Source organism: Chiloscyllium plagiosum, unplaced genomic scaffold, assembly GCF_037043375.1.
Source record: "Chiloscyllium plagiosum isolate Xiang-an unplaced genomic scaffold, Cpla_swu_hap1 HiC_scaffold_46, whole genome shotgun sequence".
Taxonomy (NCBI): Eukaryota; Metazoa; Chordata; class Chondrichthyes; order Orectolobiformes; family Hemiscylliidae; genus Chiloscyllium; species Chiloscyllium plagiosum.
Genome location: NW_028270184.1, coordinates 9090430 through 9112929, shown reverse-complemented (window position 1 = coordinate 9112929; position 22500 = coordinate 9090430). Strand labels below are relative to the sequence as shown.

The 22500-nt window shown below is 49.7% G+C and overlaps 1 protein-coding gene across 1 annotated transcript in view; it reads left to right on the top strand.

The window, feature by feature from the left end:
* The window catches only part of LOC122547819 (glycogen phosphorylase, muscle form-like), a 103022-nt gene that overhangs the window by 28913 nt on the left and 51609 nt on the right, over positions 1-22500 (top strand). The window contains exon 2 of the mRNA XM_087983598.1: positions 21971-22072. Within this exon, the coding sequence (XP_087839724.1) occupies positions 21971-22072 (102 nt within the window). The remainder of the gene's footprint in view (positions 1-21970; positions 22073-22500) is intronic.

The window sequence follows — 22500 nt, the reverse complement described above, 5'->3', positions numbered from 1 at the left end:
GGGATATGAGCACACTTGTCTCACCCAGAGAGTGGTGGGAATCTGGAATGTGCTTCCTGGGATGGCAGTTCGGGCAGGAAACCTTTCACTTTCTCAAGAAGTCCTTGGAGAAACATTTGAAGAGTCATAACATTCAAGGCTGTGGGCGCAGTGCAGGGAGGTGGGACTAGTGTAGATTAGTAGCAGTTTGTCAGTGCAGTCCCACTGGGCATTGGACGCAAGTCCAGCATTTGTTATCCATCCCTAACTGCGACCCCCCCCCCCTTTCCCAAGTTAATTACCAAAATAAATAAGACATGATAATCTGCAACTCGAATGGACAACACTGACCAAGCCTAGAATGGGAAAGCAGTGTTTCAGAATAATTACACATGCCCTTTACCCTCCCACTCTCTCACAGACTCCTAAACCCCACCCCAGACAGACACACGCACATATAAGTTTGCGGGGCGAATTTCTACTTACAGAATTACATTTTATTTTGCTCAAAAGCTGCATGAATCCATATCAGATTCTGTAAATCCGTTTTTTAGATTAGAATCAGTCTGACCATTGTGGTACAGACAGTCTCACGCAGGGCACCTCACACCTTCAATACATGATCTGGGCCGACATGACACCAATTGTTAAAGTTCACGAGAGAATGTAAGTTTAAAAAAGTTCTGCGATTTGCATATGACAGAACTGAAACCAACATGCTCATTCTAAAAGATGAGAGACTTGACAAACAATCAGGGTCTTTTTCAATATATAATTTCAGTTCCATCACACACTCAACTTTTGCTACAAATTCTGGGTCTTACTGTCTTATACTCCACAGCCACCTGACGAAGGAGCAGTGCTCTGAAAGCTAGTGCTTCCAAATAAACCTGTTGGACTATAACCTGATGATGTGCGATTTGTAACTTTCCATTTTAAGACTAGAATGAGGAGGAATTTTTTTTCTGGAGCTTGTCTAGGAGTTCTCTTTGCCATCAAATAGTGGAGGCAGTGTTATTGATTGATTTATTGTCACAAGTACAGTGAAAAGCAGGTCCTAGGCACATCCTGGTAAGGAAGCAGATGCAGATCAAAATACTCAGGCAGAGGCAGACAGGTTACAACGTCAGTAAGATCACCATAAATTGAGGCTGGAGGGTCCACTCATCAGGTGCTAATAACAGCCGGGAAGAAGCTGTTCCTGAGCCCGCTGGTGCCTGTTCGGGATCCTGTATCTTCTACCTGACAGAAGAGGTTGGAGGAGATCGTTACTGCAGTGCTATGGGTCTATGATGTTGGCGGCCTTTCTGCGGAGGACAGCCGTGTAATTGGGAGGAAGATTGGCTTCTCTCGTGGTCAATATATTCAAGGCCAAATTAAGACCGAAGTTTGATTGAAGGGTATGGGGGGGGGACAGTCAGGAAAGTGAAGTCTCAACCCTAGTTGGATTGGCCATGGTCTTTTTGAACCTTTATAGGGCTGAATGGCCTGCTCTTATTTCTGAGTCCAAAATGGCAGTCTTCTGTTTTTGTTCAATTGGGGGCATTCCTGGCTGGTCAGAAATTGTCCCTAACTGCTGTTAAGAAGACGGTCTTGAACTGTTGCAGTTCATGTGCTGCAGGTCGACCCACACTTGATTTATCGTTGCCACATCTTTATTGGTCAGAGTATTGAGTACAGGAGTTGGGAGGTCGTGGTGCAGCTGTACAGGACATTGGTTAGGCCACTGTTGGAATATCGCGTGCAATTCTGGTCTCCTTCCTATCGGAACAATGTTGTGAAACCTGAAAGGGTTCAGAAAAGATTTACGAGGGTGTTGCCAAGTTTGGAGGGTTTAAGCTACAGGGAGAGGCTGAACAGGCTGGGGCTGTTTTCCCTGGAGCGTCGGAGGCTGAGGGGTGACCTGACAGAGGTTTATAAAATGTTGAGGCGCACGGATGGAATAAATAGACATGGTCTTTTCCCTGGAGTGGGGGAGTCCAGAACTAGAGGCATAGGTTTAGGGTGAGAGAAGGATATAAAAGAGACATAGCTGGTCAGCATGGACAAGGTGGATCGAAGGGTCTGTTTCCATGCTGTATATCTCTATGACAATGCCTCTGTGTGCCAAGATACAGTTAAGTATTTTGCGTGCTGTTCAGGCAGATCATACCACACGAAGTGCATCAGGGGTAGCAGAACAGTGTGTTACAGCAGCAGAGAAGGTGCAGAGAGAGAGATCAGGCTTAACATCAGAGAGATCTGTTCAAAAGTCTGATAACAGTGGGGAAGAAGCTGTCCTTATGCGTGTATTCAAACTTGTATACCTTCTATCGGACAGAAGAGAGTATAACGGGAGAGGTCTTTGATTATGTTGGTTGCTTTCTCGAGGCAGCGGGATGTTTCAGATTTTAACCCAATGATTAAAGGATAGCTATTAGGCAGCATCCTGGGGACAAAGCTCCCAACCACTGCAGTTCTTCCAATAGTAGCTGGGGAACTTTCCCGTCCACCTGAGAAGGCCGGTAGATTTGTTTTAACAACTCACCCAGAAGACAGCCCTTCTGATAGTGCCGAACCTTTCAACCTACTTGAACAGGGGTGTAATTGTTTGTAATTCTCTAATGCTGTCGTACCACTCCTGAATCTAATACTGTACAATTCTGGCCGATGACCCTGCAATGGCCACTCTCACTTCCTTTAGTATCCATCTGCTCCAGGTACTTCATCAGCTTGAAATACCACCAGCTTCTTCAATAGCTCCTCCACATTAATTCCCAATCCTTTTCCTGACTGAGCTTCCCCCTGTATCTCCGTGGCCTGGCTAACATCTGCTTTCTTGTTAAATACAGATAGGAAGAATGCACCTTATCCCTCTAAGATCACAGTCTGGCCCTTGTAATGATACAGCAGCATAATGGTATTGTAACCTAGGACCTGACTAACGCTGTGGAGATTTAATTTCAAATCCCACCTTGGCAGCTGGAGGATTTTAAATTTGATTTAATGAATAAATCTATTTTTGGATTACAAAATTGGCTTGATGGTAGGAGCCAGAGGCTGGTGATAGACAGTTGTTCAGGCTGAAGGCTTGTGACCAGTAGTGTGCCACAGGGTTCAGTGCTGGGTCCACTGGTATTTGTCATTTATTTCAACAATTTGGGTGAGCATATAGAAGGCATGGTTAGTAGCTTTGCGCATGATGACACCAAAATTGCTGGTATAGTGGACAATGAAGAAGGTTATCTCTCAGTACAGTGGGATCTTGATCAACTCAGTGGGCCGAGGACTGGCAGTTTAACTTGGATAAATATGAGGTGTTGCATTTTAGCAAGGCAAACCAGGGCAGGACTTACACTGTGAATAGTAGAGCCCTGGGCAGTGTTGTTGAACAGAGAGGGGGTGCAGGTACTTAACTCCTTGAAAGTGGTATCACAGGTAGACAGGGTGGTGAAGAAGGCATTTAGCGTACTTACCTTCATTGATCAGATCGTTGTGTACAGGAGTTGGGGCATCATGTTGCAGCTGTACAAGATATTGGTAAGGTCACATTTGGAGTACTACATACAATCCTGATCATCCTAGAAATATGACCGATGTTATCAAAGGGTGCAAAGAAAGATTTACAAGGACCTTACCAAGACTGAAGGGTTTGAGATATAAGGAGAGGCTGGATAGGCTGCGGGTACTTTCCCTGGAGCATGAGAGGCTGAGGGGTGTTCTCCTAGAGGTTTATAAATTCATGAGCGACCTAGAGGAGGTGAATAGTCTTTTCCCAGGGTAGAGGAGTCCAAAACTGGAGGGCATAGACTTGAGGTGAGAGGGGTAAGGTTTGAAAGGGTCTGGGGTAACTTTTTTTTTTACAGAGGGTGGTGCATATCTGAAATGATCTGCCCGAGGAAGTGGGAGAGGTTTGTATAATTGCAACATTTTAAAAACCCATTTGGGACAGGTACGTGAATAGGAAAGCTTTAGAGGGATATGTGGGCCAAATGCACGCAAATGGGACTAGTTCACTTTAGGAAACCTGGTCAGTATTGATGAGTTGGGCCGAAGGGTCTGTTTCCGTGCTGTATGACTGTATTCCTTTACTACTCCTTTGCTGACCTGTTTCTTATTGATCTGTCTTCAGAAGTGTGGGTGGATGGATTTCAAACCATGCAGGAAACCTCAGTAGTTTTCAACTTGTCCCCTGAATCCTTTCTGCTCTTTGTGTATTGGAATGTCAGCAGTGTAAATCTATAAAAATCATTTACAAGACTTCAGGAGGAGGGAATTTCCCACAGCTAAAATTCAGTAGCAAACATCAACACTGCTGATGTGACCAAAGGTCTACTCCTATTGGTACCTGTGTTCACTGACTTGCATTACCGCCCAGTCTTCAGATTCCTACATTTGTAAATTCTCATTTGATTTCAGTTTCCTTTCCAAAGTCTCCTGACCCTTCAAGTACTCAAGGTCTCTGCATTCCTCCAGGTTTGGCGTCTAGATTAGAATGGTGCTGGAAAAGCGCAGGAGGTCAGGCAGCATCTGAGGCAAAAGCCCTTTATCAGGAATGAATGGCGTCTTGCCCATCTCTGATAATCATTGGTGGTGACTGTGCCTGAGGTGCTAAGTTCTGGAATTCCCTCCTTAGCCCTTCTCTGCCACTCAGTCACTCACTCTGTCCCTCCTCCTTGGATGGCTTCAGGATTGAATTTAGTTTGGTAGCACTGCCGTAAGGTACCTTGTGTTTTTTCCCAATGTCCATATGTGATTTGAGTGCAAGTTGTTGTTAACCAAGGTGTGGGGCTTGAACCTTTAAACTTTGTAACAGTGGGGCTGCTACCAGCCCAAGGCTGGCCCCTAGCTGGAATGGGTGAGGTCGTTATGATGTGGATTGTTCACAATCTGACTCAAGGGTGGATTGGGCTTGAGGGACTTAATAACTTCCTTCCTTTCCAAGGATTGGTGACCTTCATGGCTTATGCTATGGTTATTCTCAACAAGTTGTAACTGTGAACCTTGTGGCTCCAAAGTCCATACAGAGCAAAGCCTCTTCAGGAAAGATGTACAGTTGCCATCTTTGTCATATCTTCTCCCAGTCAGTTCTTGAACAAGGTCCTTTTTGAGTATTTCCATTGCTGTCTCCTGCATTTTGATTAATTCTTACAAGTGGCCGCCTAAGGCCACTGTACTTGGAGGACTCTGCAGGGAGGCAAGAGTACAGACCTGTGGAGTTCCATTGAGATCAGGGTGTAACGTGGGAGGTGGTGGAGGACAGTGTTGTTATATGAGACAATTGGCATCTGAAAAGATTAACAACATCAGGAGATAAGCCCCACCTACAGGATGAAAGGGATTGTTCCTGGGAGGAGTTCATCAGCGTCTAGTGTCTAACCCATATGTTCCTGTTGTTCTAGTGCTAAATGCTAAGTAGTGTGTACCTGTTGAAGGGCTCCGGCCTGAAACGTCGATTTTCCTGCTCCTCGGATGTTGCCTGAACCTGCTGTGCTTTTCCAGCATCACTCTCTCTCGACTCTGATCTCCAGCATCTGCAGTCCTCACTGTCTCCCTAGTGTGTACCTATTGTTAAGTTGAACACAATCATCATGTCTCAGTTGTAATGTAACTGCTGTCCACTGTTAATCAAGATTGAGCCTCTCTTCTGTTGAAGACTTTTTGTGGCCATCCCTCCCCACTCAGTGCCAGTAGTTTAGCCCAGTCCCAATAAGGAGGGTTGGTGGCAGCAAATCTACGCAAGTCAATCCCACATGGGTTTGTCAGGCCTTTTCATTGGTGAAAGCAGTGAGCGCTTTAATATGCTGGCAGCGCTAGCATTAATGTTATAATTGGGTGGAGTTTCCCGAGTGTGTTGGAACCGGTTGTCAGAACAAAGACAGTTTCCCATTCTGTGGCACCTTTTTATAACTGTCGCAGGTCCTAGTGGTTTACAGCCAATAAAGTACTTTTAAGTTGTAACGTCAGAAGCATAGCAATCAATTTGCACACATCAAACTCTCACAAGCAGTAATATTGGGTGACTGAAAACATGGCAGAACTTCCCTTCTCGTCATTACAGTACAGGAGGAGGCCATTTGGTCCATTGCGTCCATGCTGTCCCTGTAGAGCAATCCAGTCAGTACTATAAATACCTGCTCTGTCCCTGTGGCCAGGGGAATTTAGTTCCCTCCAATGCCCTTCTGATTCTCTTTTGAAATCACTCATTGTCCCTGAGCAATAAGAAGGCAGAACTCACTACACGTGTACAGTGAGTTCTGCCTCCCTATTGCTCAGTGTGTGTGTTTTTTTTAAAAAAACAAAGTTCTTCCTCTCATTTGCCCAAAACCCTAATCCTCTGCGCCCTCGTGCCACCAGCCAATGGGACCAACTTTTCTCTCCCAACCTTGTCCAAACTTGTCATCATTGAATCCCTCCATCTCCAGGGAGAGCAACCCCATTTTCTTCAACCTCGCCTTGTTGCTAGAGTCCCTCATTGCTGAGACTCTTCTGTCACTCTCCCTCCACCTCCTCTCCAGGACCCTCCTGACCTTTCAAAGGAATGGCAATCCTGAACTCCAGTAACTTCTTTAGCAGAACAGTGGGTAGGTATGGCATAATTCACCCCCCCCCCCCCCCCCAAAGGGCAACATCTGAAAGCCCACTCCAACGTGCTTGGCCTTCCTGTGGATAAATTGAGTTTGCTGTTTAACTGATAGATGGTTGGCGTTCATCTGGATGCAGGTGGGACCGCAGCTGATGTTAAAAATGGTGCTCTCGCTGTCATTCCTGAGACAGTGATCTGACAGGGTCAGGCCCCAGCTTGTTGCTGCTTTCCACCCTCCAAAGGGACTGGACTCCTTGGGACTGATGAAGCCACACTTTGACTCCTGAATTAGCCTTGCTGACCTTGTAGTCACCTCCCCCTTCCATAAGGTTTGGGTGTTGTCCGAGTGGAATGCCGAAACCATGAAAGTACAAGCAGTTCTCCAGCATACTGGCCTGCTGACAGATTGTCTTGTCTTCTGTAAGCTGAAATAATGGGGGTTGGATAATAGATATAGATTTTTATTTCCCATGACGATCTTGTGAAAAGCAGCTCATCCTTGAGTTTCCATCTTATGAGAGTGTCTTCTGGATCTGTTGCCAGATCTGCATTTCTGATAAAGACAAGGCAGGTGATAAGTCCTTCAGCATGCTTGCTTTTTCCTCCTGCCCTTGGAATCGCCAGTTTAATACTATGCACCACATTACGCCTCCCTTACCAGTCTGGGATGTGATCTCAATGAGAATCTGTTACACTCAGTCAGTGAGAGATACTAGTCAGTGCACAGGTACCTCCGAGAGAGAGGGGGGAGGCTATAAGAGAGAGCAGTCCGTACATGCACGTCTCCCTGAACAAGAACAAACCTGAAAAATACTAGACTGTGTGCAGATAAGAGGCAGGACAAAGAGATACCAATCAGTCCCTTGTGCACTGAGTGGTCCCAGTTGGTGCACAGATAACACAATGAGAGGGGACTGAGTCAGTGTACAGATATTTCCCTGAGAGAGAGGACTGAGAGATACAAGTCAGTGTACAGTTACCACCCTGAAGGAGAGGAATCTGAGGTTATCTCAGACCATCTCTCTCTCTTTCAGGATGACGTCTATGCGGTTTCACCCAGTCTCTTCTCACTCTCACTCAGATCTCATTGTCTCTGTCCAGTTGAGAGCTTCCTGATGATAGGATTCAATGGGATCAATGGGGAAAGACTATTTCCTGTTGTGGGGAGGGGGACCAATCCAGACAAGGAGAAACTTCTTCAGCCAGAGAGCGGTGAATCTACAGAATTCACTGTCATAGAAGGCTGTGGAGGCCAGATCATTGAGGATATTTAAGACTGAGATAGATGGGTTCTTGATTGTCAAGGGTTGAGAAACTTATCAGCCATGATTGAATGGTGGAGCAGGCTCGATGGGCCGAATGGCCCAGTTACTGCTCCTATGTCTTATGGTAGTATCAAGGTGAGGGACCGGGGGGGGGGGGGGGGGGGGGGTTGGGTTGGCGACCGGGTACGTGTGGGTGGCAGAACCTTAAAATGGCAACCAGGCTGTTCAGGGGGGTGTGAGGAAACCCTTCCTCTCAAAGTGAGGTAGAAATCTGGAAGTCTTCCACCTTCTGCTGCCCCCACCCCCCCAAAAACTGTTCAGATTGCAAGATCAATTTAATAAAAAACAAGGTCTGACATTAATAAAATTGTTTGGGTAAGCTTTATGAAAAGTGGAATAGTTGTGGATCAGCTGTGATCTGACACTGTCACGGGACAGCATTAAGGAGCTGAATGGCCTCCTACTGCTTCTAAAATGGGGCTTACTGTTGCAAGTGATGCATTTTGGAAGGTCTAACGCAGGAGGGAAGTATGTAATAAATTGCAGAACCCTTACTAGCGTCAACATACAGGGGGATCTAGGCATACAGGCCCATAGTTCCCTGAAAGTGACAACACAAGGGGATAAGGTATTCAAGAAGGTTTACAGTAATCTTGCCTACATCAGTTGTGGGATAGTGTAAAAAAATTGGCAAGTTGCATTATGGCTGTATAGAACTTTGGTCAGGCCACATTTGGAATATTGTGTACAGTTCTGGTCGCCACACTAGTAGAAGGATGTGGAGGCTTTGGAGAGGGTTCAGAAATGGTTTCCCAGGATGCTGCCTGGTTTGGAGGGTATTAACAACGAGGAGATATTGGCTAAACTTGGTTTGTTTTTGTTTGAATGTCAAAGGATTAAGGATGATCTGATTGAAGTTAACAAAATTGAGAGCCACAGGTAGAATGGGTCTTTTTCCCAGCTTAGAAATGTCAATTACTTTTAAGATAAAAGGGGCAAGTCTCTTTTTTTTTTTTACACAGAGGGTGGTAAGTGCCTGGAATGTGTTACCCAGAGGAGGTGATGGGGGTAGATACAGTAGCAACGGTTAGGAGATATCTTGCCAGCCAAATGAACAGGCAGGGAATAAAGAGATCTGGGCTGTGGAGAGGTGAAAGATTTTTAGTTTAGAAAGATATCATGTTAGTGCAGTCTTGGTGGACTGAGGTGCCTGTTTCTATGCTGACCTGTTGTTTGGTCTTTTAAGATGGCCCTTAAAATTGACTACTTCTTTGAACTTTTCATTGCTTGTCTCTAATATCTCCTTGCGCTGGTGAAACGTTGCCTGAAAACGTGCTATACAGGTCACCCTGCATACGCAGGCCACCAAAGACCTGTCAGCACTTGCTTGCTCAGCATCTCCTGCTGATCATCAAGCTCCCTCTCCAAATCTCCATCCCCACCAACCTACGAAATATCCCCCGATTCCCCCTACATCTCCCACCTCTGTGAAAACCCATCCAAGCCCACAGGCTCACCACTGTCTGGGTGAGGAGACTTCTCTTCATCCCAGTCCTAAGTGGTGTAGCCCATAATCCTTCGAGTGTGACTCCCGGTTCTGTATTGCCAAGCCGTTGGGAGAAATAAACTCTCTGGGCTGTAGGAATAGAGCAGCATTGCTGGGCTGACGGGCGTGGGCTTGGATCTGAAATCTTCAGAGGTTTACTCAGTGAAATGCCAAAGTCTTTTTTTTTGTCTCCCTCTTAAGTGCTTTTCCCCGATGACTGTCTGACTGAGCATTTGAACTGCAATGCTCTTTTCCACCACAAAGCTAATTTGCTGGTTTGTAGGCCGAGCACACTGGGGTGGCCGAAATTATTGGAGGTTCGGCCGTGCTGCGCACTCAGTCCTCCAGATCGTTAACACATCAGCAGCATCCACACTGAGGCTTGCCAGACAGGTGCTGTATCCCGAATCAAAAACCCATCAAACCCACCAGTTGTTTGGCTCTCTGAGCATGTGAATTATTACATCATGTGTAAAGCTTCAAGGCATTACAGTGTGAGGGCCAGATGGAAAGTTTCCACAGAAACCATGCTCAATAAACTGCACTACTCTAGCCCCACGGACAACTTGCACTCAACATTATAAATTCAATGCAATTCATCCTACATGTAGTATGCTAAGCACCACTAGGAAAAATGACAGGAAATATTCTCTGGCATTCTGTTCCTGGATTTCTTGTACCGGTCTGTCGCTGTATAACACTGGGGTACAGCACTGGTGGGGACAGGCCTGTCACTGTATAACACTGGGGTACAGTACGGGTGGGGACAGGTCTGTCTCTATAACACTGGGGTACAGTACTGGTGGGGACAGGCCTGTCACTGTATAACACTGGGGTACAGTACGGATGGGGACGGGTCTGTCACTGTATAACACTGGGATACAATACTGGTGGGGACAGGCCTGTCACTGTATAACACTGGGGCACAGTACTGGTGGGGGACAGGTCTGTCTCTGTATAACACTGGGGCACAGCACTGGTGGGGACAGGTCTGTCTCTGTATAACACTGGGGTACAGCACTGGTGGGGACAGGCCTGTCTCTGTATAACACTGGGGTACAGCACTGGTGGAGACGGGTCTGGCACTGTGTAACACTGGGGTACAGTACTGGTGGGGGACAGGTCTGTCACTGTATAACACTGGGATACAGTACGGGTGGGGGACAGAGCTGTCTCTGTATAACACTGGGATACAGTACGGGTGGGGGACAGGGCTGTCACTGTATAATACTGGGGTACAGTACTGGTGGGGACAGGTCTGTCACTGTATAACACGGGTACAGTACGGGTGGGGGACAGGTCTGTCTCTGTATAACACTGGGATACAGTACGGGTGGGGGACAGAGCTGTCTCTGTATAACACTGGGGTACAGTACTGGTGGGGACATGTCTGTCACTGTATAACACTGGGGTACAGTACTGGTGGGGGACAGGTCTGTCTCTGTATAACACTGGGGTACAGTACTGGTGGGGACAGGTCTGTTGCTGTATAACACTGGGGTACAGTACAGGCGGGGACAGGTCTGTCGCTGTATAACACTGGGGTACAGTACTGGTGGGGACAGGTCTGTCACTGTATAACACCGGGGTACAGTACTGGTGGGGACAGGTCTGTCACTGTATAACACTGGGTACAGTACGGGCGGGGATAGGTCTGTCACCGTATAACACTGGGGTACAGTACTGGTGGGGATGGGTCTGTCTCTGTATAACACTGGGGTACAGTACAGACGGGGACAGGTCTGTCGCTGTATAACACTGGGGTACAGTACAGGCGGGGACAGGTCTGTCGCTGTATAACACTGGGGTACAGTACTGGTGGGGACAGGTCTGTCACTGTAAAACACTGGGGCACAGTACTGGTGGGGACAGCTCTGACACTGTAAAACACTGGGATACAGTACTGGTGGGGACAGGTCTGTTACTGTATAACACTGGGGTACAGTACGGGTGGGGACAGATATGTCACTGTATAACACGGGTACAGTACAGGTGGGGACAGGTCTGTCTCTGTATAACACTGGGGTACAGTACTGGTGGGGACAGGTCTGTCGCTGTATAACACTGGGGTACAGTACAGGTGGGGACAGGTCTGTCACTATATAACACTGGGGTACAGTACTGGTGGGGACAGGTCTGTCGCTGTATAACACTGGGGTACAGTACTGGTGGGGACAGGTCTGTCACTGTATAACACTGGGTACAGTACGGGCGGGGATAGGTCTGTCACCGTATAACACTGGGGTACAGTACAGGCGGGGACAGGTCTGTCGCTGTATAACACTGGGGTACAGTACAGGCGGGGACAGGTCTGTCACTGTATAACACTGGGTACAGTACGGGCGGGGATAGGTCTGTCACCGTATAACACTGGGGTACAGTACAGGCGGGGACAGGTCTGTCGCTGTATAACACTGGGGTACAGTACTGGTGGGGACAGGTCTGTCACTGTATAACACCGGGGTACAGTACGGGTGGGGACAGGTCTGTCACTGTATAACACTGGGGTACAGTACGGGTGGGGACAGCTCTGACACTGTAAAACACTGGGATACAGTACGGGTGGGGACAGGTCTGTCACTGTATAACACTGGGGTACAGTACTGGTGGGGACAGCTCTGACACTGTAAAACACTGGGATACAGTACTGGTGGGGACAGGTCTGTTACTGTATAACACTGGGGTACAGTACTGGTGGGGACAGGCCTGTCTCTGTATAACACTGGGGTACAGTACAGGTGGGGACAGGTCTGTCTCTGTATAACACTGGGGTACAGCACTGGTGGGGACAGGCCTGTCTCTGTATAACACTGGGGTACAGCACGGGTGGGCACAGGTCTGTCTCTGTATAACACTGGGGTACAGTACTGGTGGAGACGGGTCTGGCACTGTATAATACTGGGGTACAGTACGGGTGGGGACAGGCCTGTCACTGTATAACACTCGGGTACAGTACAGGTGGGGACAGGTCTGTCCCTGTATAACACTGGGGTACAGTACTGGTGGGGACAGGTCTGTCACTGTATAACACTGGGGTACAGTACGGGTGGGGACAGATATGTCACTGTATAACACTAGGGTACAGTACGGGTGGGGACAGGTCTGTCACTGTATAACACTGGGGCACAGTACTGGTGGGGACAGCTCTGACACTGTAAAACACTGGGGCACAGTACTGGTGGGGACAGCTCTGACACTGTAAAACACTGGGGCACAGTACTGGTGGGGACAGGTCTGTTACTGTATAACATGGGTACAGTACAGGTGGGGACAGGTCTGTCTCTGTATAACACTGGGGTACAGCACTGGTGGGGACAGGCCTGTCTCTGTATAACACTGGGGTACAGCACAGGTGGGGACAGGTCTGTCTCTGTATAACACTGGGGTACAGTACTGGTGGAGACTGGTCTGGCACTGTATAACACTGGGGTACAGCACTGGTGGGGACAGGCCTGTCACTGTATAACAGTGGGGTACAGTACTGGTGGGGGACAGGTCTGTCTCTGTATAACACTGGGGTACAGTACGGGTGGGGACAGGTCTGACACTGTAAAACACTGGGATACAGTACTGGTGGGGACAGGTCTGTCACTGTATAACACTGGGGTACAGTACTGGTGGAGACTGGTCTGGCACTGTATAACACTGGGGTACAGTACAGGTGGGGACAGGTCTGTCCCTGTATAACACTGGGGTACAGTACTGGTGGGGACAGGTCTGTCACTGTATAACACCGGGGTACAGTACGGGTGGGGACAGATCTGTCCCTGTATAACACCGGGGTACAGTACGGGTGGGGACAGATATGTCACTGTATAACACTAGGGTACAGTACGGGTGGGGACAGGTCTGTCACTGTATAACACTGGGGCACAGTACTGGTGGGGACAGCTCTGACACTGTAAAACACTGGGGCACAGTACTGGTGGGGACAGGTCTGTTACTGTATAACACGGGTACAGTACAGGTGGGGACAGGTCTGTCTCTGTATAACACTGGGGTACAGTACTGGTGGGGACAGGTCTGTCACCGTATAACACTGGGGTACAGTACAGGCGGGGACAGGTCTGTCGCTGTATAACACTGGGGTACAGTACAGGCGGGGACAGGTCTGTCGCTGTATAACACCGGGGTACAGTACTGGTGGGGACAGGTCTGTCACTGTATAACACTGGGTACAGTACTGGCGGGGATAGGTCTGTCACCGTATAACACTGGGGTACAGTACAGACGGGGACAGGTCTGTCACCGTATAACACTGGGGTACAGTACTGGCGGGGACAGGTCTGTCGCTGTATAACACTGGGGTACAGTACAGGCGGGGACAGGTCTGTCGCTGTATAACACTGGGGTACAGTACTGGTGGGGACAGGTCTGTCACTGTATAACACTGGGATACAGTACTGGTGGGGACAGGTCTGTCACTGTATAACACTGGGGTACAGTACGGGTGGGGACAGATATGTCACTGTATAACACTAGGGTACAGTACGGGTGGGGACAGCTCTGACACTGTAAAACACTGGGATACAGTACTGGTGGGGACAGGTCTGTTACTGTATAACACTGGGGTACAGTACGGGTGGGGACAGATATGTCACTGTATAACACGGGTACAGTACAGGTGGGGACAGGTCTGTCTCTGTATAACACTGGGGTATAGTACTGGTGGGGACAGGTCTGTCGCTGTATAACACTGGGGTACAGTACAGGTGGGGACAGGTCTGTCTCTGTATAACACTGGGGTACAGTACTGGTGGGGACAGGTCTGTCGCTGTATAACACTGGGGTACAGTACGGGTGGGGGACAGGTCTGTCTCTGTATAATACTGGGGTACAGTACTGGTGGGGACAGGTCTGTCGCTGTATAACACTGGGGTACAGTACTGGTGGGGACAGGTCTGTCACTGTATAACACTGGGTACAGTACGGGCGGGGATAGGTCTGTCACCGTATAACACTGGGGTACAGTACAGGCGGGGACAGGTCTGTCGCTGTATAACACTGGGGTACAGTACAGGCGGGGACAGGTCTGTCACTGTATAACACTGGGTACAGTACGGGCGGGGATAGGTCTGTCACCGTATAACACTGGGGTACAGTACAGGCGGGGACAGGTCTGTCGCTGTATAACACTGGGGTACAGTACTGGTGGGGACAGGTCTGTCACTGTATAACACCGGGGTACAGTACGGGTGGGGACAGATATGTCACTGTATAACACTGGGATACAGTACTGGTGGGGACAGGTCTGTTACTGTATAACATGGGTACAGTACAGGCGGGGACAGGTCTGTCGCTGTATAACACTGGGGTACAGTACGGGTGGGGACAGCTCTGACACTGTAAAACACTGGGATACAGTACTGGTGGGGACAGGTCTGTTACTGTATAACACTGCGGTACAGTACTGGTGGGGACAGCTCTGACACTGTAAAACACTGGGGTACAGTACTGGTGGGGACAGGTCTGTTACTGTATAACATGGGTACAGTACAGGTGGGGACAGGTCTGTCTCTGTATAACACTGGGGTACAGCACTGGTGGGGACAGGCCTGTCTCTGTATAACACTGGGGTACAGTACTGGTGGAGACTGGTCTGGCACTGTATAACACTGGGGTACAGCACTGGTGGGGACAGGCCTGTCACTGTATAACACTGGAGTACAGTACTGGTGGGGACAGGTCTGTCACTGTATAACACTGGGGTACAGTACTGGTGGGGGACAGGTCTGTCTCTGTATAACACTGGGGTACAGTACGGGTGGGGACAGGTCTGACACTGTAAAACACTGGGATACAGTACTGGTGGGGACAGGTCTGTCACTGTATAACACTGGGGTACAGTACTGGTGGAGACTGGTCTGGCACTGTATAACACTGGGGTACAGCACTGGTGGGGACAGGCCTGTCACTGTATAACACTCGGGTACAGTACAGGTGGGGACAGGTCTGTCCCTGTATAACACTGGGGTACAGTACTGGTGGGGACAGGTCTGTCACTGTATAACACCGGGGTACAGTACGGGTGGGGACAGATCTGTCCCTGTATAACACCGGGGTATAGTACGGGTGGGGACAGATATGTCACTGTATAACACTAGGGTACAGTACGGGTGGGGACAGGTCTGTCACTGTAAAATACTGGGGCACAGTACTGGTGGGGACAGCTCTGACACTGTAAAATACTGGGGCACAGTACTGGTGGGGACAGCTCTGACACTGTAAAATACTGGGGCACAGTACTGGTGGGGACAGCTCTGACACTGTAAAACACTGGGATACAGTACTGGTGGGGACAGGTCTGTTACTGTATAACACGGGTACAGTACAGGTGGGGACAGGTCTGTCTCTGTATAACACTGGGGTACAGTACTGGTGGGGACAGGTCTGTCACCGTATAACACTGGGGTACAGTACAGGCGGGGACAGGTCTGTTGCTGTATAACACTGGGGTACAGTACAGGCGGGGACAGGTCTGTCGCTGTATACCACTGGGGTACAGTACTGGTGGGGACAGGTCTGTCACTGTATAACACCGGGGTACAGTACTGGTGGGGACAGGTCTGTCACTGTATAACACTGGGGTACAGTACTGGTGGGGACAGGTCTGTCTCTATAACACTGGGTGCAGTACGGGCGGGGATAGGTCTGTCACCGTATAACACTGGGGTACAGTACAGACGGGGACAGGTCTGTCACCGTATAACACTGGGGTACAGTACTGGCGGGGACAGGTCTGTCGCTGTATAACACTGGGATACAGTACAGGCGGGGACAGGTCTGTCGCTGTATAACACTGGGGTACAGTACTGGTGGGGACAGGTCTGTCACTGTATAACACCGGGGTACAGTACGGGTGGGGACAGATATGTCACTGTATAACACTAGGGTACAGTACGGGTGGGGACAGGTCTGTCACTGTATAACACTGGGATACAGTACTGGTGGGGACAGGTCTGTTACTGTATAACACTGGGGTACAGTACGGGTGGGGACAGCTCTGACACTGTAAAACACTGGGATACAGTACTGGTGGGGACAGGTCTGTTACTGTATAACACTGGGGTACAGTACGGGTGGGGACAGATATGTCACTGTATAACACGGGTACAGTACAGGTGGGGACAGGTCTGTCTCTGTATAATACTGGGGTATAGTACTGGTGGGGACAGGTCTGTCGCTGTATAACACTGGGGTACAGTACTGGTGGGGACAGGTCTGTCGCTGTATAACACTGGGGTACAGTACGGGTGGGGGACAGGTCTGTCGCTGTATAACACTGGGGTACAGTACGGGTGGGGGACAGGTCTGTCTCTGTATAATACTGGGGTACAGTACTGGTGGGGACAGGTCTGTCGCTGTATAACACTGGGGTACAGTACTGGTGGGGACAGGTCTGTCACTGTATAACACTGGGTACAGTACGGGCGGGGATAGGTCTGTCACCGTATAACACTGGGGTACAGTACAGGCGGGGACAGGTCTGTCGCTGTATAACACTGGGGTACAGTACAGGCGGGGACAGGTCTGTCACTGTATAACACTGGGTACAGTACAGGCGGGGACAGGTCTGTCGCTGTATAACACTGGGGTACAGTACAGGCGGGGACAGGTCTGTCGCTGTATAACACTGGGGTACAGTACTGGTGGGGACAGGTCTGTCACTGTATAACACTGGGTACAGTACGGGCGGGGATAGGTCTGTCACCGTATAACACGGGTACAGTACAGGCGGGGACAGGTCTGTCGCTGTATAACACTGGGGTACAGTACTGGTGGGGACAGGTCTGTCACTGTATAACACCGGGGTACAGTACGGGTGGGGACAGATATGTCACTGTATAACACTGGGGTACAGTACGGGTGGGGACAGGTCTGTCGCTGTATAACACTGGGGTACAGTACTGGTGGGGACAGGTCTGTCACTGTATAACACTGGGGTACAGTACTGGTGGGGACAGGTCTGTCACTGTATAACACTGGGGTACAGTACGGGTGGGGACAGCTCTGACACTGTAAAACACTGGGGCACAGTACTGGTGGGGACAGCTCTGACACTGTAAAACACTGGGATACAGTACTGGTGGGGACAGGTCTGTCTCTGTATAACACTGGGGTACAGCACTGGTGGGGACAGGCCTGTCTCTGTATAACACTGTGGTACAGCACGGGTGGGCACAGGTCTGTCTCTGTATAACACTGGGGTACAGTACTGGTGGAGACGGGTCTGGCACTGTATAACACTGGGGTACAGCACTGGTGGGGACAGGCCTGTCACTGTATAACACTGGAGTACAGTACTGGTGGGGACAGGTCTGTCACTGTATAACACTGGGGTACAGTACGGGTGGGGACAGGTCTGACACTGTAAAACACTGGGATACAGTACTGGTGGGGACAGGTCTGTCACTGTATAACACTGGGATACAGTACTGGTGGGGACAGGTCTGTCACTGTATAACACTGGGGTACAGTACTGGTGGAGACTGGTCTGGCACTGTATAACACTGGGGTACAGCACTGGTGGGGACAGGCCTGTCACTGTATAACACTCGGGTACAGTACAGGTGGGGACAGGTCTGTCCCTGTATAACACTGGGGTACAGTACTGGTGGGGACAGGTCTGTCACTGTATAACACCGGGGTACAGTACGGGTGGGGACAGATATGTCACTGTATAACACTGGGGCACAGTACTGGTGGGGACAGGTCTGTCCCTGTATAACACTAGGGTACAGTACGGGTGGGGACAGGTCTGTCACTGTATAACACTGGGGCACAGTACTGGTGGGGACAGCTCTGACACTGTAAAACACTGGGGCACAGTACTGGTGGGGACAGCTCTGACACTGTAAAATACTGGGGCACAGTACTGGTGGGGACAGCTCTGACACTGTAAAACACTGGGATACAGTACTGGTGGGGACAGGTCTGTCACTGTATAACACGGGTACAGTACAGGTGGGGACAGGTCTGTCTCTTTATAACACTGGGGTACAGCACTGGTGGGGACAGGCCTGTCTCTGTATAACACTGGGGTACAGCACGGGTGGGGACAGGTCTGTCTCTGTATAACACTGGGGTACAGTACTGGTGGAGACGGGTCTGGCACTGTATAACACTGGGGTACAGCACTGGTGGGGACAGGCCTGTCACTGTATAACACTGGAGTACAGTACTGGTGGGGACAGGTCTGTCACTGTATAACACTGGGGTACAGTACTGGTGGGGGACAGGTCTGTCTCTGTATAACACTGGGGTACAGTACAGACGGGGACAGGTCTGACACTGTAAAACACTGGGATACAGTACTGGTGGGGACAGGTCTGTCAGTGTATAACACTGGGGTACAGTACTGGTGGGGACAGGTCTGTTACTGTATAACACCGGGGTGCAGTACTGGTGGGGACGGGTCTGTCACTGTATAACACTAGGGTACAGTACGGGTGGGGACAGATCTGTCACTGTATAACACTGGGGTACAGTACTGGTGGGGACAGGTCTGTCTCTGTATAACACTGGGGTACAGTCCTGGTGGGGACAGGTCTGTTACTGTATAACACTAGGGTACAGTACGGGTGGGGACAGATCTGTCACTGTATAACACTGGGGTACAGTACTGGTGGGGACAGGTCTGTTACTGTATAACACTGGGGCACAGTACGGGTGGGGACAGGTCTGACACTGTAAAACACTGGGATACAGTACTGGTGGGGACAGGTCTGTTACTGTATAACACTGGGGTACAGTACTGGTGGGGACAGATCTGTCACTGTATAACACTGGGGTACAGTACTGGTGGGGACAGATCTGTCACTGTATAACACTGGGGTACAGTACTGGTGGGGACAGGTCTGTTGCTGTATAACACTGGGGTACAGTACGGGTGGGGACAGGTCTGTCGCTGTAAAACACGGGTACAGTACTGGTGGGGACAGGTCTGTCTCTGTATAACACTGGGGTACAGTACTGGTGGGGACAGGTCTGTCTCTGTATAACACTGGGGTACAGTATTGGTGGGGACAGGTCTGTCTCTGTATAACACTGGGGTACAGTACTGGTGGGGACAGGTCTGTCACTGTATAACACTGGGGTACAGTACTGGTGGGGACAGGTCTGTCACTGTATAACACTGGGATACAGTACGGGTGGGGACAGGTCTGTCACTGTATAACACTGGGGTACAGTACTGGTGGGGACAGGTCTGTCACTGTATAACACTGGGGTACAGTACTGGTGGGGACAGGTCTGTCACTGTATAACACTGGGGTACAGTACTGGTGGGGACAGGTCTGTCACTGTATAACACTGGGGTACAGTACTGGTGGGGACAGGTCTGTCACTGTATAACACTGGGGTACAGTACTGGTGGGGACAGGTCTGTCACTGTATAACACGGGTACAGTACTGGTGGGGACAGGTCTGTCTCTGTATAACACTGGGGTACAGTACTGGTGTGGACAGGTCTGTCTCTGTATAACACTGGGGTACAGTACTGGTGGGGACAGGTCTGTCACTGTATAACACTGGGGTACAGTACTGGTGGGGACAGGTCTGTCTCTGTATAACACTGGGGTACAGTACTGGTGGGGACAGGTCTGTCTCTGTATAACACTGGGGTACAGTATTGGTGGGGACAGGTCTGTCTCTGTATAACACTGGGGTACAGTACTGGTGGGGACAGGTCTGTCACTGTATAACACTGGGGTACAGTACTGGTGGGGACAGGTCTGTCACTGTATAACACTGGGATACAGTACGGGTGGGGACAGGTCTGTCACTGTATAACACTGGGGTACAGTACTGGTGGGGACAGGTCTGTCACTGTATAACACTGGGGTACAGTCCTGGTGGGGACAGGTCTGTTACTGTATAACACTAGGGTACAGTACGGGTGGGGACAGATCTGTCACTGTATAACACTGGGGTACAGTACTGGTGGGGACAGGTCTGTCACTGTATAACACTGGGGTACAGTACTGGTGGGGACAGGTCTGTCTCTGTATAACACTGGGGTACAGTACTGGTGGGGACAGGTCTGTCACTGTATAACACTGGGGTACAGTACTGGTGGGGACAGGTCTGTCTCTGTATAACACTGGGGTACAGTACTGGTGGGGACAGGTCTGTCTCTGTATAACACTGGGGTACAGTATTGGTGGGGACAGGTCTGTCTCTGTATAACACTGGGGTACAGTACTGGTGGGGACAGGTCTGTCACTGTATAACACTGGGGTACAGTACTGGTGGGGACAGGTCTGTCACTGTATAACACTGGGATACAGTACGGGTGGGGACAGGTCTGTCACTGTATAACACTGGGGTACAGTACTGGTGGGGACAGGTCTGTCACTGTATAACACTGGGGTACAGTACGGGTGGGGACAGGTCTGTCTCTATACAGTATTGAACAGCATTTACAGGTTGAGCGACTGAGGGGCTCACTCTGCCTGTGCAGCTTCCTGTTCTTCCTTCCCCCATATCTGCCTGTCTCACCAACAAGTCATGCCATTCAGCTTCAGGAATGGTATCTGTGGGTTAGCTGCATTGAAGGCTGAAGAGACCCTAGCTGCCCCCTATGATTGCAATAGGGAATTCCCTCCCCTCCCATAACCGACGCAGTATCCTGGTGTGCTGCCAGCTCAGTGTTCAGTCAGCAGGGCTGTGGAGAAAGGAGCCAAGCTGTTGGTGCAGAGACAGACCATTCGGCTTGCTCTGCCAATCGATTAGTGAATTAACACCGTCTATCTGTTTCCATTCTGTAACCTTTAATTCCCTCAAAAATCTAGCAACTTCTAGTTTGAAATTCTCACTTGACGACTCACCACGTAAACACTGGCTACAGGAGCAGGTCAGAGGCTGGGAATACTGCAGTGAGTAACTCCCCTCCTGAGTCTGCAAAGCCAGTCTACTGTCGACAAGGCGCAAGTCAGAAAGCAATACTCCCCACATGCCCCTGGATAGAGCAGCTCCAAAAACACTCTAGAAGCTTGACACCATCCAGGACAAGGCAGCCCCTGTTTGATTGGCACCACACCCACAAACACCAAATCCCTCCAACACTGACACTCTGTTACAACAGTGTGTACCATCTACAAGATGCACTGCAGGAATTCACCAAAGATCCTTAGGCAGCACGTTCCCAACCAATGACCACTTTCATTTCTAGAAGGACATGGGAAGCAGATACACTGGCACAACCAAGCCACTAGCCATCCTGACTTGGAAATCTATCAGCGATCCTTTCCTGTCACTGGTACAGATCTTGCCAATGGCACTGTGGTGACCCAGCAGCACATAAACTGCAATGGATCAAGGAAGCAGCTCTCCACCAGCTTCTTGAGGGCAACTGGGGATAGGCAAGAAATGTTGGCCAGCCAACGATGCCCACAAATAAATTTTTAAAAAAGTCCTTCATTGTATCACACTTTTGTCTTTTTCACTCAAGGGTATACAAGCCTAGCCTGTGCAGCTGGTCTTTGTAAATATTTCAGTCTGATCCGGAGGATGTTCTGTCCCCATTGTTAGCATGTTTTGGTCTTCCCATTCTTTGTTTGCCTCGGTTGCTGAAGTTATTTCTTTCTCTTCCTGCCTTCCTCTTCCACCCTGCAGCGTATTTATTACCTGTCCCTGGAGTTTTATATGGGTCGCACGCTGCAGAACACAATGGTGAACCTGGGACTCCAGAATGCCTGCGATGAAGCCATCTATCAGGTAAGAGGTGGGGAGTTAGTGAGTAACATTCTCCCCCCCCCCATCTCCCTCCATCCATCCGTGATGTTGCGACTTTTTTTTTAGATTACTTACAGTGTGGAAACAGGCCCTTCGGCCCAACAAGCCCACACCGACCCGCCGAAGCGCAACCCACCCTGACCCATTCCCCGACATTTACCCCTTCACCTAACAATTTAGCATGGCCAATTCACCTAACCTGCACTTCTTTGGACTGTGGGAGGAAACCCACGCAGACACAGGGAGAATGTGCAAACTCCACACAGACAGTCGCCTGAGGCGGGAATTGAACCCGGGTCTCTGGCACTGTGAAGCAACAGTGCTAACCACTGTGCCACCGTTCCGCCCAACTCTCCATGGCAGCATCTTCCTACATCCCTGGCTGTTTGACAGATGATTTGCATCAAATT